Source organism: Balaenoptera ricei, chromosome 10, assembly GCF_028023285.1.
Source record: "Balaenoptera ricei isolate mBalRic1 chromosome 10, mBalRic1.hap2, whole genome shotgun sequence".
In the NCBI taxonomy this organism is placed as follows: domain Eukaryota; kingdom Metazoa; phylum Chordata; class Mammalia; order Artiodactyla; family Balaenopteridae; genus Balaenoptera; species Balaenoptera ricei.
This window is the reverse complement of record NC_082648.1, coordinates 42,113,370-42,131,148: the sequence shown is the minus strand read 5'-3', so window position 1 is coordinate 42,131,148 and position 17,779 is coordinate 42,113,370. Positions and strand designations below refer to the sequence as shown.

The following is a 17,779-nucleotide window of genomic DNA, read 5'->3' as shown; positions in this document are numbered from 1 at the left end:
AAAATTGTAACCCCCTTCCACCTCTATCCCCTTTCAATTTTATTTTTATTAACATGGATCACTAACATCTGTACATTTTACTTATTTAGTTTATTGTTTACCTCTTCTCCTACCCAGAATGTAAATTCCAGGAGAGCAAGATGTATGCCTTTTTTTTTCTTTTCTTTTTTTTTTCCTTCGGCCGTGCAGCGCGGCTTGCAGGATCCTAGTTCCCCAACCAGGGATCAAACCCTGGCCCCCAGCAGTGGAAACACAGAGTCCCAACCACTGGGCCACCAGGGAATTCCCTGTATACCTTTTTTTGTTCACAGATGTATCTTCAATGCCTAAAACAGTATCTGACCTATAATGAACTTTTCAGTAAATATTTGTTGAATAAATGAATGAAAATGGTTGGAGTCAGGTTCTCAGCATGCTATTAGAACCCTCTATCTCTTAGCTTCGCTTTCCTCTGCATTGACTTCATTCTCAAACAGGCTTGAGGTGTTACGGGTAATGGCATGATGGCTACCAGCAGCTCCAGATTTACATTCTCACAATTCAGCAGCCTTAACGGGAAGAGAGTGCCTCTTTCCTGATTATTCCAGTGAAAGCCTTAGAAATGAGTTTTATATTCTGGCTTGGGTCAAGTGTCGATCCCTAAAACAGTCTCTAAAGGTAAAGCAAGAAAATGCTGTGACTGGCCAGGCCTGGGTCATGGGGCTTCCTGGGATGGGGGTGAAGTTCAGCTCTACGTAGACTGAGAACAGGGGAATGTAGTTCCCTAAAAGGAAATGGGGTGCTATCACTTGAAGAAGAGGGATGTAGATTTGGCCGGCAGAAACAACAGATGTCCATCACATCATAAATGATGACCCACCCAGCAGACCTAGTCCAGAACAGCATTCTTCTCCTGCCCCTCCATTTTCACCTCCAACTAGATCAACCCCTGAACGTTGGTAAGATCCTCTCCTCCTAAATGCCTTTTCACCTGTCTCTGTCAGTTAAGGTATTCCCCGTCCCTAAATGCCCGGTTCAAATATGATCTCCCTTACCATGACTCTTTAACAGATGTGGTCTCTCTCCCACTTCTGAGCATCCCAGTTGTTTCTACTTCTCTTGTCGTTATCTTTTCACACTGTACCCTATATCTTACTTATTTGTACACATTATGAGCTGTTCTGGAAAAGGGCCGTTTCCCGCGTCCAAGCCGACACCTCACGCCCTCAGCAACTGCGGTGATTAGATACGCACCAGGGCCGCCAGGGCGCGCCAAGCGCCAGGCGCGAGGCAGCCGGGGGCTGGAGGCGCTGTGATTGGCAGTTGCGGCAGTCAATCGGGCGCAGGCGGGGGCAGGGCGGGGCGGGCCGTCCGAGAGGCCCGTGGGCGAGAGGCGGGGCCTGCATGAATGGGGCGCGAGGCGCGCGGCTGCAGTCGGCGCTCGGGGGGGAAGCGGGAGTCCCGGCCGGGAGTGGGTGGGAGGAAGCGAGGTGGGGAGGGGAGGGAAAGAACGCGGGGGGCGGGGAGGGGCAGCGCCGGGGCGGCGCGCCGAGAGCGGCGAGGCGGCGGGTGTGAGCCAGAGCCGTGGCCGTGGTTCCTGTCGCTTCGGTGCCGCTGTCCGCTGCGCCGCCTCCTGCCGGACCCCGAGAAGCCCCCGACCCGGCGAAGGAGTCGGGACTGGGGTAGCCGGCGCTGAGGGAGGAGTCGGGTCCGAACGGCCGCGCCAAAGACCCCCGGGCGTGGAGGTGGGGGGCTGAGGCCCCCGAGGGGGCCCCGCCGCTATGGGCAACCTGGAGAGCGCCGAGGGCGGCCAGGGCGAGCCTCCCTCTGTCTCGCTGCTGCCGCCGCCCGGCAAAATGCCGATGCCTGAGCCCTGTGAGCTGGAAGAGAGGTTCGCCTTGGTGCTGGTGAGAGCTGAGCCTAGTCCCTTCCCCCTCCTACCGCCCCGCAGGTCCCAGCGCCCCGGGTGGGTTCCTTGGTCCGGCCCACCCCTTCAGTCAGGGCCCCCGATGGGTCTCGGCCCCCAGCGCCTTCCCAGGAACCTCTGAGCAGCCCCGTCGGGGACCTCCCGACCGACGCCTCAACCGCTGGACACTTAGGAGGAGGGGTCCCCAGCCCGGGACCGCCCCAGGATCCAGACTTCTTCCTCTGCCCTCCCCCTTCTGCCGCCCTTCGCACTTCTCCTCACTTCCATGACAGTCTCCGCAGGTCCCTAGGATTCTCATTCCTAAACCTCTGGCTGGTGCGGGGGAATTCAGAAGCTCAGGGCCGGTCCACTCCCCAGCCTAAGTCCGGGTTCTCTGACTGGGGAGACCGCCTCTCGTGTTAACATGGAGGCTTTCCAGGGAGTGGGTCCTACTCCCAGCCCAGACCAGATGTTTGGGGGAGAGGAGGGGGAATGGAGGGAGACTGGCAGCTCGTGAAGGGGGTGGAATAAAGAGTGATGCCATTCTACTTATTTTCAGAACGGCCTGCAGGCATCCTGCGAAGTTACAGTGGGTTTGCCTAAAAGAGCTGAACATGTGGATAAGCCATTTCACTAGTGTATTTTTCCAATTGAAACAATACACAAACCATCCTGCCTCCCCCCCCCCACCCCTTTTATGTTAAGCCCTAGTGGCTGGTTTGTATTTTTTGCCTGTGCTTCTTTTTAGTCTTTCTGTAGGTTCCTAAATGATCTGTATGGATGAGTTTTTAGAGCTGACTTTGGGATTCTTCTTTGATGTGGGAACTGGACATTGATGTCGGTGGCTCTGTGGACAGAGAGCATCTGAGCTGGTATCACTGAGATGGAGGCAGAGAATATGTCGGAGCTAAAAGTGAAGTTTTGGAGAAAGAAAGTGAGCTAGGTGAAGGAACGTTTGCTAACAGAGGTAAATCTTAGAGAAACTTGGGGAAATAGTTCCCAGTTCCTCAAAGAACTCTCTACGAGGCAGTGTTAATGCTGCCGTTACTGTTACTATGGCTTGAAGGGCTGACTTTGCCTTTGCCTGTGAGGAGGGTTAAGTTGTGACTTAGCAGCCTTATTGGATTTCATCTGCTTTGGAATAGGAAGATTAGATCTGTTGGCACCAGTGAAGCTGTCTAGAGATCCTGGCCTCTCCGATGGTGCAGAGCCTGACATCACCCCACTGGCACCCATAGCCAGATCAGAGAGGGTTCACGGGGTTCCAAGGGGAAGCTGGCACCTATCTGCCCATCAGCTCTGTGAAGGACCGAAGGGATCTGGGCCACATGTCTTGTGGCCCTTTGCATTTCCTCCAGCATCCTCAGGGGGATGGGGTGAGTCAGTGATTACTAATGTGCTGTGGCCATCTCAGAGGTTGAGGAGAGCCTGGGACTTGATGCCCTTGCAAACAAGAGCTCAACTGTTGGGGGAAAAGAGTGGGAGGGAATCTGCCCTCCAGTGGGGGTGTGAAAACCCCCATGGAGTGGCATGAGGTAGCTACAGAAATTGGAGAAAAAGGGATGTAAAGGGATGTTCAGAGGTGGACTGGGTAGGGGGCTGCCTTAGGTAGGGGCTACCAGGCTGTGTGTTGTGAGAGCTCAGAACCAGAGTTGGTCATGTCCTCACTGGAGTTTGGTTGACACATTTGTTTAGTTGACAGATTAATGGCTTAATATTTACAAAATGCGTATGGTATCCTGATTACTAGCCAGAGAGCCTAGGTCAAACCGGGGACCGTACCACCCACTTGCAAGCCTAACTTTCAGCATAAAGTTTTGATTTGTTTCCTCGTGGCTTTTGTTTTGGTCTTGTTACTGTGTGCCTGAGCCGCTGCTGACGGGGAGTTGGAACAGGGCAGGCCAGGGCTAGGAGATTTTACCTCAGTTTTCCAACACAGGGAAATCATGCTTTCTTGGGGATTTGAGTTCTTCACTAGGGACTCTTAAAGATCCCTCTTTCCTCTGTTCCTAAAACATGTCCTTTCCACTATCCTTTGGGAACAGTACTGGCTATTGGATGTTTGACCCTGGAACAGGCTCAGATATATTTCCTGACAGTCAGGAGAAGCATAGTACAGTAGAAAAAGCAGGAGCTCTGTCTTAGCAATCGTCTTAACCTCTCTGAGCCTAGGTTTGCTCATCTGTACAATGAGGCTAATGATTCCCATCCTGGTGGGATTTTGAGAATTAAGTGAGGTGTGTATATAAGGTGCTTGGCACCCAGTAGGTACTCAGTATAGATTAGTTTCTTTTCTTGATTGTGTAAAAGAGTCAGACAGCTTGTTGCTTTTACACCATTTTCTTCCCCAGATTGATTTGGTTTATGGACAAGCTATTTGTTGGTTTTGCTGAAGTGATGTACTGGTGTCCTGGTTAAGCATATGGATTTTCAAGTCAAAGTGGGCTCAAATACTGGCTCCTCACAGTCTTCAGTTAGAAAAGTGTTTGACCTCAATCAAGTTACTTAATCTCTTTGAGTCCCAGTTTCCTCTTATAAATGAGGATAATAATAGTATTTGCCACATGAGGTTATTGTGTGAATTTAATGAAACTAGAAGTTAAGTACTTAGTTAGCAGAGTCTGGCATCTACTGTATGCTTGGTAAATGGTAGTTTTTAAATGTGTAACTCTCAGCAGTGACTCAGATCTGAGATCACTTGTATTCCCAAAAAGGTATTTTAAGTTCAGAGATCTGATGAAACCAGTTACCCCATTCTGTATAGCCAGACTCAGGATATGCTGCTGCTGTCACATGAAGGGCTTCCCCAGTCCCAATGTATCTATGGAAACCCCCCCTGAAAAGCACCCTGGCTGGGGAAGTTGTATCATTGCTGAGTCAAGACCACAGGCTCCCAGCTTTCTGGTGCAGACACATGATCTGACCCACAGCCTGTCAGCCGAGGTTGGAGAACTCGAGGTCTGAAGCCATGAGGTGATTTGTGCAGGACATAGTCCTACCCCAGCCCAGTGCCCTAATCCAGGGCTTTCCTACTGGTATGCTGGGATACTGATCCCCTCAGCCCTGGCAGCAGCTCAGGTCCCAGATTGGTCCCGTCTGGCTGGATCAGCTTCCACCATTTACCCTGTGTACTGTGAAATAGTATTTTCTAGGTGTGCCCTGATATTAAAAAGGTTGTGAAGCTGCTGTGTTACACTGTTTCCTTGGGATCCTTCCTTACCCCCTGTCTTGGCAGCAGCCCCTATTCTGTTGAGGACTGAGAAGTTTAGGATGGTCAGTTATTGGAGCTCCTCTTTATTAATACCAGGATGAGAGCCGATCTCTGGTCCGGTAAAGCCCCCCTCTGTGTTTTGGTCCCGACTAGTCTACTACCTTAGTTGCTCAGAAGCTAGTATGCTGGCCAGTACTGGCCTTTCCTTAGATAGAGAGGGGAGGCAGAGGGCTTTAATGACTTTAAAAGGATAGCTGTCTGCCTTTGCTGTGTTTGCACCCTGATTTTTCTGTTTACTGGCTTACTACAGATTTGAAATGAAGTCTAAAGGTTCTAATGCCAGAAAAAGCCCTGGATATCCCTCAAGAGGAGGCTCTCAGGGCATGAGGGTGGGGCTGTGTGACAGGCTGTCCCTGCCGTGGCCCCTCCTTTCACATTTCCCTGGTAGACTGATGACTTGGGGTTTTGCTATAAGTGTAGCGTTGATGTGGGAGCTAAGCTGGCCTGGGTGCTAGTTGTCAAGAGGCTTTGAGAGGCCTCCTTTGACATAGAAAGGGGCTGGGAAAAACTTGGACTAGATATCAAGTTCCAAATCGCCATGGTGGAAATGTTTTTCCCAGCCCTGGGGATTGTGGTGAATTAGTTCAGGCTGGGATAGGACTTGGGGGAGGGTAAGGGCCCTTGACAGCTGTCAGAGCAACCCCCTTGTTTAGAGACCCCACTGAGAAGACCCTAGGGCACAGAGAAACCTCATTCCTTGACTTTCCCATATGACCCTGCTTTAGATTGGGGAGGTGTAGGGGTAGGTGGGAGGGAGATGGAACTGATGCAGTGGACTCCTTGTGATTTGGGAATGTTTTCATGGCTCAAAGGGAAACTCAGCTTTTTTCCTTTTTTCTCTTAAAGTAATATTCATTCTCGAAAAACAAGTTTGGGGAATTTAGAAAGAAGAAAAGATTGAAGATTTAGGTTGAAGGAAAAAGTCCATATTTTCTCCATTCCTTTAGCAGATGGAGACAATGTGTTTTAAAACTTTTCATGTTTTTGTCTCTGCATAGGGTTTTTTTTTTTAATTAATTTTATTTATTTATTTTTGGCTGCGTTGGGTCTTTGTTGCTGTGCGCGGGCTTTCTCTAGTTGCCGAGAGCAGGGGCTACTCTTTGTTGCAGTGCGTGGGCTTCTCATTGCGGTGGCTTCTCTTGTTGCAGAGCACAAGCTCTAGGCGCACGGGCTTCAGCAGTTGTGGCTTGCGGGCTCTAGAGCGCAGGCTCAGTAGTTGTGGCGCATGGGCTTAGTTGCTCCACGGCATGTGGGATCTTCCCAGACCAGGGCTTGAACCAGTGTCCCCTGCATTGGCAGGCAGATTCTTAACCACTGCGCCATCAGGGAAGCCCTCTGCACAGGGTTTTGTACAGTGTTGTGACAGTAACGTGTGTGTGTGTGTGTGTGTGTGTATGTATACACACACACATATATTTATCCAACATGGCTTTTTTTTTTTTTTTGCTTTTGTTATTTCATTAGTTTTCCCAGGATAGTCACTGTAAACATTTTTAAATGCTTGTACAATGGTCCATCAAGTGAATGTACTATTGTTTACTTAACTCTCCTCCTATTGTTGGACATTTAGGTTGTTTGCCTCTGTTTGCCATCATAAACAATGCTGTGATGAACATCTTGCTGTACCTTTTCAATAGTTAGAGTTTTCCTTGGGATAGAAACCCAAAATTGAACTTCCTAGATTGTAGGATATAATGTTTTTAAGGTCCTAAATACATATATTTTTTTTTTTTTTCTTTTTTTTTTTTTTTTTTATAGCTACTTTATTTATTTATTTTATTTTATTTTTGGCTGTGTTGGGTCTTCGGTTCATGCGAGGGCTTTCTCTAGTTGAGGCAAGTGGGGACCGCTCTTCATCGCGGTGCGCGGGCCTTTCACTATCGCGGCCCCTCCCGTCGCGGGGCACAGGCTCCAGACGCGCAGGCTCAGTGGTTGTGGCTCACGGGCCCAGCTGCTCCGTGGCATGTGGGATCTTCCCAGACCAGGGCTCGAACCCGTGTCCCCTGCATTAGCAGGCGGATTCTCAACCACTGCGCCACCAGGGAAGCCCCTAAATACATATTTACAAATGTTTTTTTAAAAAGAGAGTAGTTCATGTGAGTGTCCTTAAAGGGAGGTTGGAGGATTGAGGATAGCTTCTTTTCTCCTGATTATGAAAATGAGACATATTTATTAAGCAAATTTAGAAGTAAAAAGTATGAAAAGTATAAAACATATGGAAAAGTATGAAGAAGAGCATTAAAATAACCTGTAATCTCTCCATTTACTGTTAACGTTTTGATGTACTTATATATTTTATTACTGCCTTATATTTCTCTCTGTCTCTGCTTTTTGCTACTGTAATTAACACTGTGATGAATTTTCTGTGCATAAATAGTTGTGGGCATCTCTGATTATTTCCTTGGGATAAATTGCTTTTAAAGGCCTTTGAGAAGTATGCCTTCTAAAAAAGTTGTACCAGTTGTCTTTTCCACTGATAGTGTGTCTCCCTTTCTCCATAAGCTAACCATTACTGAATGGTTTAACTTTGAACACCTTTGCCAGTTTAATTAGTGAGCAGTGGTATTTTGTTTTAATTTGTATTTCTTTTAACATTTCATCATAACTGTTTTGGCCATCTTTTTTTTTTTTTTTTTAAACATCTTTAAAAATATGGAACGCGTCACGAATTTGCGTATCATCCTTGCGCAGGGGCCCTGCTAATCTTCTCTGTATCGTTCCAATTTTAGTATATGTGCTGCTGAAGCGAGCACTTGGCCATCTTTTTTATGTGTTCTTAGCTCTCTGCTGGGGATTTATTATACATACATATTTCTATGTAATAAATGTATATGTTTCCACACTTGTTCATTATAAAATATTTTTCATATATGAAAGAGCATATATAACTATTATGTTAGATTAAAATAATAATGAAATGGATAACAGTGTATCCACTGGAGAGTTCTTGGAATTGCTTCCTGCCCCTTAATTTCTTCTCCCTGCTATTTTATCTGGGATGAAAAAGCCCTTTAGCTCAGGACTTATTGGGTCTGTTTCTGCAGCTGGAACAGTCCAGGTGGCAGCCACACCAGTGCTTCATAGCTCTGTCTGTGGGGAAACAACCGCTGCAGCTGGTGAGAACAGGAACTGGTCGTGGTGGAAATAGCTAGTCTTCAGTGAAGTGAAAAAAGAAGCCAAGGTGGAGAGGAAATGAGACCACAGATCCTCCCCTGCCCCTGGGGTTGCCTGGGAAGGCTGGTCGGAGCCAGGGCCCCAGTTCCGTGGTCGAGACCAAAGAATCTGCCCCAGAGCTGACTGTAGTCAGCCCAGGGGACAGCAGTGCTGGCGGCCTGAAGTCAGCGTGTTATCTGCTCAGCCAGGCTGGTCACCTCCATTCTGGGGAATGTTTCTCCTAAGTCTGCGCTGAGCTGAAGCAGCGCCAGGGAAAGGCCGGGGGTTCATTCCAGTTCGGAAATGCACTTCAGAGAAGAGGAAGGACCTTTTTCTTTGAAGATAAGAGAGGGTGCTGTCTCTACACAGCCCCCGCCCCCTGCTCCTTGCTGGGTACTCTAGGGCCCCCTCTTTGAATAGCACCACATGGGAACTGAAGGGTTTCGAGGTTGTCATCCATGAAGAAGAGGCTTCCAGAATAGAGATGAACTAGGCAGCTAGAATCCCTGAGTTCCCATTTCCAGTCTCTCTGCCTCCCTCAGCAGAGCCACATTTTTCTATCTTGTTTTCCTTCCATGGGAGAGTGAGTCCCACAAGAAAGATACAAAGGTATTAGGCTGCCTCTCTGTCCTTGAAATACTCTGTCTGTGCCTCCCACACTCCTCTCTACTTCTTCTGTTTTCATCTTTCAGAATCCTCTTTCCAGAATCTCTTATGCTTTCTGTCTTCCATCACTTTACAACGAAGGTGTGGGTTGGAAGTGTGTGTGGTGGGTAGGGGAGGACCTGGACAGGGTTTTGGCGGAGCAGTTTCCCCCACCCCCTTTACTAATATGCATACTCTTCTCAGTTTATAAAGTACTTTGAGGTACTTGAAGGGTGTTCTAAACAATGTTCAGAACCACGAGGGCATATCAGAATTATTTATGTGACAAATTTTGCAAGTTGAGGAAGGATTTAGGCTGTTGTATGCTCGCGATGGTTCAATTCTTGTCCTCATCTCTTTCCTCGTTCCCTCTCCATCTCTTTTACCACCTTCTCACCCTCACTCAGGTTATTGACAGGGCTGGATGGGCTGATGGTCCTGCCTCTGGGTCCCTAAAAACATTAACGGGGAAGGAATATACTCTCTTCTTCCCCTGCTTGCTCATTTCTACTCAGATCTGGACTAGAGAGTGTCATAGCCCTCCTCCAATTGCTCATCCCATCTCTAAGAGCTGGGCATGAGCCTTGTGTTTGGGTACTTTCAGAGATGGTTATCTTGTTTTAAGGACTAGCTACAGTTTAGAGCAGAGTTAGTTTCTGCTCAGTTTTTACCAGTTTCCTTGCAGGGAGCTGGAGAGCCAGTCCCTAGATCTTCCCAGTATTTCCCATGAAACCTTAAAAAAAAAAGCTGTCCTGGAAGGAAGTAGCTGGTTTGAGACTCTTGCAGGCTTAGGATGTTTTGAAAGAAAAAACATCAGTTTTGGAATCGGAAGACTTGGGTTCTGGTCCAGCTTGATAGGCTTTTTTTTTTTTTTTCTTTTCCCCCAGCTGATGACCTTAGGCAAAGTCTATAACTTTTCTGAGCCAATTTCATCCTCATGAAATTGGTGATGATAATATCTACTTTACAGGGTTTTGAAGATGTTTAAAGTAGACAACGTAATGAAAATAGTTTATAAAGGTTCTACAATTAAATGTTTGTGGCATATACATTACCCACTGTATACCACCCCTATTCCCATCAGTTAAAGTGGTTTTCAGCTTGGGGAGGTACTGTCCCAGAAGGGAGCTTTTGGCAAGTGAGGATTTTTGGTTATCACACTGACTTGGAGTGGGGAGGGGGGAGTTGCTTCTGACATTTAGTGCCCAAGGGCTGGGGATGTTAACCATCCTACAGCTTTTGGGTCAGTCCCACACAGTAAAGAATGATCTTACCCAAAATGCTGATAGCACTTCTGCTGAGAATTATCTTCTACTAATCTGTACCTCTGTTGTCTTTTTTTTTTTTGGATAACTCTGTTTTTTTGTTTTTTTAAAAATTTATTTATTTATTTATTTTTGGCTGCATTGGGTCTTCGTTGCTGTGCGCGGGCTTTCTCTAGTTGCGGCAAGCGGGGGCTACTCTTCATTGCAGTGCGTGGGCTTCTCATTGCAGTGGCTTCTCTTGTTGCGGAGCACAGGCTCTAGGCGTGCGGGCTTCAGTAGTTGTGGCACGTGGACTCAGTAGTTGTGGCTCATGGGCTCTAGAGCGCAGGCTTAGTAGTTGTGGCGCACGGGCTTAGTTGCTCCGCGGCATGTGGGATCTTCCTGGACCAGGGCTCGAACCCATGTCCCTTGCATTGGCAGGCGGATTCTTAACCACTGTGCCACCAGGGAAGCCCGGTGTTTTTTGTTTTTTTTTAAAAATTTTTATTGGAGTATAGTTGCTTTACAATGTTGTGTTAGTTTCTACTGTACGGCAAGGTGAATCAGCTATACGTATACATATATCCCCTCTTTTTTGGATTTTCTTTTTTTTGTTTTATAAATTTATTTTATTTATTTATTTTTGGCTGCGTTGGGTCTGTTGCTGCGTGCAGGCTTTCTCTAGTTGCGACGAGCGGGGGCTACTCTTTGTTGCAATGCACGGCCTTCTCATTGCAGTGGCTTCTCTTGTTGCGGAGCACGAGCTCTAGGCACGTGGGCTCAGTAGTTGTGGGTCGCGGGCTCTAGAGGGCAGGCTCAGTAGTTGTGGCGCACGGGCTTAGCTGCTCCGCGGCATGTGGGATCTTCCTGGACCAGGGCTCGAACCCATGTCCCCTGCATTGGCAGGTGGATTCTTAACCACTGCACCACCAGGGAAGTCCCTGGAGTTTCTTCTGTACCTCCGTTGTCTTGTGTCCCAGTTGGGGATGAAGCTTTAAGAGCAGTGAAAGTAAAGGCAGAGCAACAGTTTTTGGTGCTTTCTTGGTTTTCCCATTTCCTATTACACCTCCAAGCAAGAGGTGGACCTCCATCTTTTTCTTACCTCTGTCTGTAGGTTTAAGGACTGATTCCCTGGTTCCTTCTGTACTGTGGGCTGTACCCTAAAACTTGTCAAGGAGCAGTTTGGGGAATACACACTTCACTGCTGACCTTTACTAACCCCATCAGCTCCTCAAGCCAGGGTAAACGTTCTTTTAGGTTGGGAATATGTTTGAGAGCTTTTTAGACAGTGCTTCTGGATCTTTTGAGTAAAAGACTCTTTTGAAAATCTGATTAAACTTGTGACCCCTAATTCTGTGCACACATACAGTCCTTTGGGGGTTTAAAACCCGTTCTTGGATCTGCTAGGGAATCCCTGGCTTTCAGCCTAGAGGAATGGGAAGGGAGAGCTGGGCGAGGAGAAGCCACTGCAGGAGCTCCTTGACACAAACAGTACTCAATATTTTTGTAAGGGGAATGGAGCCCTTACAAAAGGGCTACCAGTTCAGATAAAATGATGCCTCTGTTGGTGGTTCCAAAAAAGAGAGTTTGTTGAAACTTGGTTGACTGCCATTCAGAGGGAGATACTCTGGCCCTTGGACATCTTAATTTAACTTTTAAAAAAAAAATTTAATTAATTTATTTTTTATACAGCAGGTTCTTATTAATTATCTATTTTATACATATTAGTGTATATATGTTAATCCTAATCTCCCAATTCATCCCCCCCACCCCGCCCCGCTTCCCCCCTTGGTGTCCATACGTTTGTTCTCTACATCTGTGTCTCTATTTCTGCATTGCAAACCGGTTCATCTGTACCATTTTTCTATATTCCACATATATGCGTTAATATACGATATTTGTTTTTCTCTTTCTGACTTACTTCACTCTGTATGACAGTCTCTAGATCCATCCACATTTCTACAAATGACCCAATTTCGTTTCTTTTTATGGCTGAGTAATGTTCCATTGTGTATATGTACCACATCTTCCTCATCCATTCGTCTGTCGATGGGCATTTAGGTTGCTTCCATGACCTGGCTATTGTAAATAGTGCTGCAGTGAACATTGGGGTGCATGTGTCTTTTTGAATTATGGTTTTCTCTGGGTATATGCCCAGTAGTGGGATTGCTGGGTCATATGGTAATTCCAGTTTTAGTTTTTTAAGGAACCTCCATACTGTTTTCCATAATGGCTGTATCAATTTACATTCCCACCAACAGTGCAAGAGGGTTCCCTTTTCTCCACATCCGCTCCAGCATTTGTTGTTTGTAGATTTTCTGATGATGCCTTAATTAATTAATTAATTATTTATTTAAAAAATAAAAAAAAATAAAAAAAAAATAAATTTATTTATTTATTCATTTATTTATTTTTGGCTAAGTTGGGTCTTTGTTGCTGCACGAGGGCTTTCTCTAGTTGTGGCTAGTGGGGGGTACTCTTCATTGCGGTGCTCAGTCTTCTCATTGTGGTGGCTTCTCTTAATGCGGAGCATGGGCTCTAGGTGTGTGGGCTTCAGTAGTTGTGGTGCACGGGCTTAGCTGCTCCGCAGCATGTGGGATCCTCCCGGACCAGGGCTCAAACCTGTGTCCTCTGCATTGGCAGGCAGATTCTTAACCACTGCACCACCAGGGAAGCCCGATGCCTTAATTTAACTTTGACTAAGGACACTTTGTGGTGAGGTCTTCCCCTTTGAGCCAGACCCTCAACCTCCAGGAACATCCAGGTAGGGATGACAGGATGTACTTTGACAAGCCAGGGGAACCAGTGGCATCCTTGCAGTGAAGCCCAAAGGTTAGGTCATATCCTATGTTTTGAGGTACTATCTGCCCAAAGCCGCAACTCTCTCCAGCAGGCCTAAGGTCTCTGGGAAAATCCAGGCAGTTGTGGCTTCCCAGGGTGTGCCTTAAAGAGGACTTCGACATCCAGTCTCTAGCAGTTACTTCTATGCTTAAATCCTTTTGCTTTCTACCTTACAAACAAACAAACAAACAAAAATTACCTATATTTTTTTTGACTGCTCAGAATATTTCATACCAAAATTTTTGAAGAAAAATTCAGATCTTTTGGGGGCTTTATTATGAAAAAAAGTTTTTTTCAGAACAACATTAAAAATGTTGTTTTTTTATGGGTGGAGTCTCCCATCTCATCCTTATAGGAATGGCTCAGTTTCTGGTCTCCACCAAATGCCTAGATTTAACTTGTGTAGGTTAAGGAAAGAGAATTCAGCATTTGTCGGGTATATGCCACATGCTTTTACATGTATTATCTCATTAAACTTGACAACAATACTGTAAGGCAGTTATTTTACTTTTTTTAATTAATTTTTATTGGAGTATAGTTGCTTTACAGTGTTGTGTTTCTGCTGTACAACAAAGTGAATCAGTTATACATATACATATATCTCCTGTTTTTTAGATTTCCTTCCCATTTTGGTCACCACAGAGCATTGAGTAGAGTTTCCTGTGCTATACAGTAGATTCTCATTAGTTATCTATTTTATACATACTAGTGTATATATGTAAATCCCAATCTCCCAATTCATCCCAATCCCCCTTCCCCCCTTGGTATACATAAGTTTGTTTTCTACATCTGTGTCTCTATTTCTGCTTTGCAATTGTTCATCTGTACCATTTTTCTATATTCCACATATAAGTGATATTATACGATATTTTTCTCTTTCTGACTTACTTCGCTCTGTATGACAGTCTCTAGGTCTATTCACATCTCTGCAAATAGCACTATTTCGTTCCTTTCTATGGCTGAGTAGTATTCCATTGTATATATGTACCACATCTTCTTTATCCATTCCTCCGTTGATGGACATTTAGGGTGTCTCCATGCCTTGGCTATTGTAAATAGTGCTGCAATGAACATTGGGGTGCATGTGTCTTTTTGAATGCAGTTTTTATTTCTGTTTTACAGGTGATGAAAACAGGGCTCAGAGGGGTTAAGTAACCTTGAGAAGGCCTCAGCTTAGATGTCACTTAGAGAGGCCTTAAGTAAAAATTTTTGGTTAGATTTTTTGTTAATGCTAAAAGGACTGCTAGAAATAAAACTTTTTTTTTTTTTTTTTTTTTGGCTGTGTTGGATCTTTGTTGCTATGTACAGGCTTTCTCTAGTTGTGGCGAGCGGGGGCTACTCTTCGTTGCAGTGCACGGGCTTCTCACTGCGGTGGCTTCTTGTTGCGGAGCATGGGCTCTAGGCGTGCGGGCTTCAGTAGTTGCAGCTCGCAGGCTTCAGTAGTTGTGGCGTGTGGGCTCAGTAGTTGTGGCTCGCAGGCTTAGCTGCTCCGCGGCACGTGGGATCTTCCTGGACCAGGGATTGAACCCATGTCCCCTGCATTGGCAGGTGGATTCTTAACCACTGTGCCACCAGGGAAGTCCACAACTTCTAAAAGATGCTTAATCCTTGATTATATATATATATTTTAAAATGCCTAGAAAAATTTCTGGAAGAATACAAGTAAATCTAATAACAATGATTACCTCTGAAATGTAGGGAAGGAATCATAATAAGAGGAACAGGAAAGTCAAAGGGAATTTAGCTTTATCTATAATGTTAACATTTCTTACAAGGAGAATGTATTTATATGTCAGTTATGTAATTAAAAGTTAAATAAAAAACTGTTAACCTCATTAGAAATCAAGGAAATGAACATTTCAATGATACACTTTTATACTAATCATCTGGGCAAATTTTTAAAGATTGACAATGTCTGTGGTTGTCATTAGTGGTACATTAATACACCATTAGTGGTAGTGTAATTTGGTACAGACATTTTAGAAGACATTTTATAGGGTCTACCAGTTTCAAATGTGCATACCCTTTAACTTGGTCATCTCACTTCCAGGAAACTGTCCTACAGAACTGTTTATACATGGGCACAAAGGTGCATGGAAAGGATCCTCAGAGCTGCATTGTTTAACAGTAAACACCTGGGAAAAACCTGATTGTCCATTTTTTGTCCATATCTGTTTCTCTTCCATTCATCTGGTTACTCCAGGCAACTACTGAGAGTTATCCTTAATTTTTCCTTCTTCCTTCTCCATACTCAGTCTAGTACTCTGCCAATTCCATCTCCAAAATATGTCTCAGATCTACCCATTCTCTCTTCTCTACTGCCACTGCCTCAGTCCAAGCCGATGTCAACTCTGGCTTGTATTACATCCAAACAATTGGCCTCCCAATTTCCTCTACTGCTCCTTTCTCCATTCTCCCAGCCATTCTTTGCAAAACAGCCAAATTTAAAATATAAGTCAAATAGCATCATTTTCCTACCTAGAAATCTTTAATGGCTTCCTTTTGCACTAAAAAAAAAAAGCAAACTCCTGGCCTTGGCCCTTAAGACTGCATTATTTGGCTCCTGCTGACTTCTTTAACCTTACTCACGCTCCTGATTGCCAACCTCCACATTAGCCTTCCTTTAATTCAGGACAAGTTCCTTTCTTGTCTCAGGGCCTTTGCACAAGCTGTTTCCTCTCCTGGAATGCCTTGTCCCTGGATCTTCAAATGGCTCAATCTAGTTTGTGCTTCAGGGCTCAGTTTTAATAATGCCACCTCTCAGAGAGGCCTCTCTTCTTTATTATTCTCTTAGCATCCTTTTAACTGCTTTTGTATTATTTTCCATTTTAAAATTATTTGTTTAATTACTTGCTTATTATCTGTCTCCCCAGACTATTGACTCCATGAGGGTGGAGACTTTCTGTATGCTTATCACTGTCCAACCAAATGCCTGGCACCGGCTAGGCACTCAATAAATGGTTGCGGCTGATGGGAATCTCGAAGATGTGTGTGTGTGTGTGTGTTTTTGTGTGTGTGTGTGTATGTATAAATATAATCGTCTAAAAAGGGAATTAAAAGAAGAGTATATATAATGCTTTATAAAGCCACATGTTTGTATGTAAATGTTTAGAAAAAAGGCCTGGAACAGTCAACACCAAGCTGTTAGTCCTTGTGGTGACCTACGGAGGGGGATGGATAGGGTTGGGGGCCGAACAGTGACTCCTTTTTTATTCTATAAGCTTTTGAGTTGATTAATTTTTTAACAATATGTACCCATGTATTTGTTCCTCCTTTAAGGGAAAAGGAGGAATAAAAATAGGGGAGGAGGACTCAACTTCTATTGCAGAAAAGAAAGCTCCTCTCTCTTACTCTCTGCGCTGACCCAAAAGAAGAGAGCAGCAGGGAGAAAGGACACCAGTGAGGTCATTCCCTGCCCTGTACTGAGCTTGGCACTAGTTTTCATAGTAGAAAGAATCCTAAGAGATGCCCTTATGCCCTGAGGCTATATTTTAAATTCTTAAATGTAGGCCCAACCTTGGTCTCCCAGACACAGCCAAGTTGTATGTTTTTAGCCTGTTTCATTTCTAGGCTAGTGAAAGCTGCACCTCCAGCCTCAGTTTAGCAGGTGAAGTCAGCAAAGAGAATAAACGAGCTCTGGGCTTCACTGCAGCTAAGCTTCTCAAAGTTAAGTCAGTTCAGCAGCCCCAACCCCCAAGGAAACTATGTTCTCTAGATTCTTGTCTCCCAGAAATATGGATAGTTAATCATTTTCACAGATGCTGTTCATTGCATGCTAATGGTATGCCAAGCATCTGGCAAAGCTCTTTATACACATTATCTCATTTAATCACCATAACTATGAAGTAGTTATAATTATCTCCATTTTATAGATGAGGAAATGGAGGTCCAGGAAGGTTAAATAGCTCACCTGGGATCACACAGCTAGTAGGTGGTGACGTTAGAATTTGAATCCAAGCAGTTTGACTCCAAAACCCACATCCTTAACCACAATCTCCTTCTCTTTCCAGGGTCACCACCCGCCCCCACCCCCCATCCCCTGTACCCCCCCCACCCCCCGTCCCCCGCCCGCCTTCAGTACTGCTTTGGTGGGTATTGTGTACATTACGGCAGAATACAGGGAAAGTAGAACAAGTCTTCCTTTGCTAAGAGGTGTGGTGGGAAGATTTGGGCTTTGGAGTCAGCCAGACTTGGGTTTGAATCCCAGCTATCCCACTAGGACTTTCACTATTCAACAAGTATTTCCTTTTTTATTTACTGTGTGCCAGTGATAGCACTGGGTATACAGTGGTGAAAAATATCACCTCTGCTTTCATGGAGTTTATGGGAATGCAGATATTAAACAAATAAATACTTAACTACAAGTTATATGTCCTCGGGAGGCAAAGAACAGGTTGTTACGGGAGAGTATAACCAAGGCTCCCCTCTAAATGAAGGCCAGAGGCAGCCTTGGAATCTCTGAGAGACTTTCTACTTTCATTCATTTTCCTTCCTTTCTTGATTTATTAAGGAAACAGGTCTTAGGTGCCTACTGTATATACAGCACTTTCTCGAGTGCTTTGGAGAATACCAAAGAAATAGAAGATAGTGCAAGTTGGAGAGACAAAATAGAACTGTACTTTGAACAACTAGAGAATTAAAACAAGTGGGTGTCCTCAGATTATCCATGAGGCTCTCTATGTGCCTCAGTTATTTTATCCATAACATGGGGTTATTTGTCTTGCCCAATCACATGTTTTT

The 17,779-nt window shown here is 45.1% G+C and overlaps 1 protein-coding gene and 1 non-coding gene across 4 annotated transcripts in view; one reads left to right on the top strand and one right to left on the bottom strand.

The window, feature by feature from the left end:
• The first annotated feature begins 1,508 nt into the window (after positions 1 to 1,508).
• FMNL3 (formin like 3) overlaps positions 1,509 to 17,779 on the top strand; it is a 55,641-nt gene continuing 39,370 nt past the window's right edge. For all 3 annotated transcript variants that reach the window (XM_059935846.1, XM_059935845.1, XM_059935844.1), the window contains exon 1: positions 1,509 to 1,886. In XM_059935846.1, coding sequence (XP_059791829.1) covers positions 1,761 to 1,886 — 126 coding nt within the window. In that variant the 5' untranslated portion in view covers positions 1,509 to 1,760. The remainder of the gene's footprint in view (positions 1,887 to 17,779) is intronic.
• On the bottom strand, positions 7,803 to 7,909 carry LOC132373876 (U6 spliceosomal RNA). Its single transcript, XR_009505532.1, has one exon. It is a non-coding gene; the product is annotated as a U6 spliceosomal RNA (small nuclear RNA).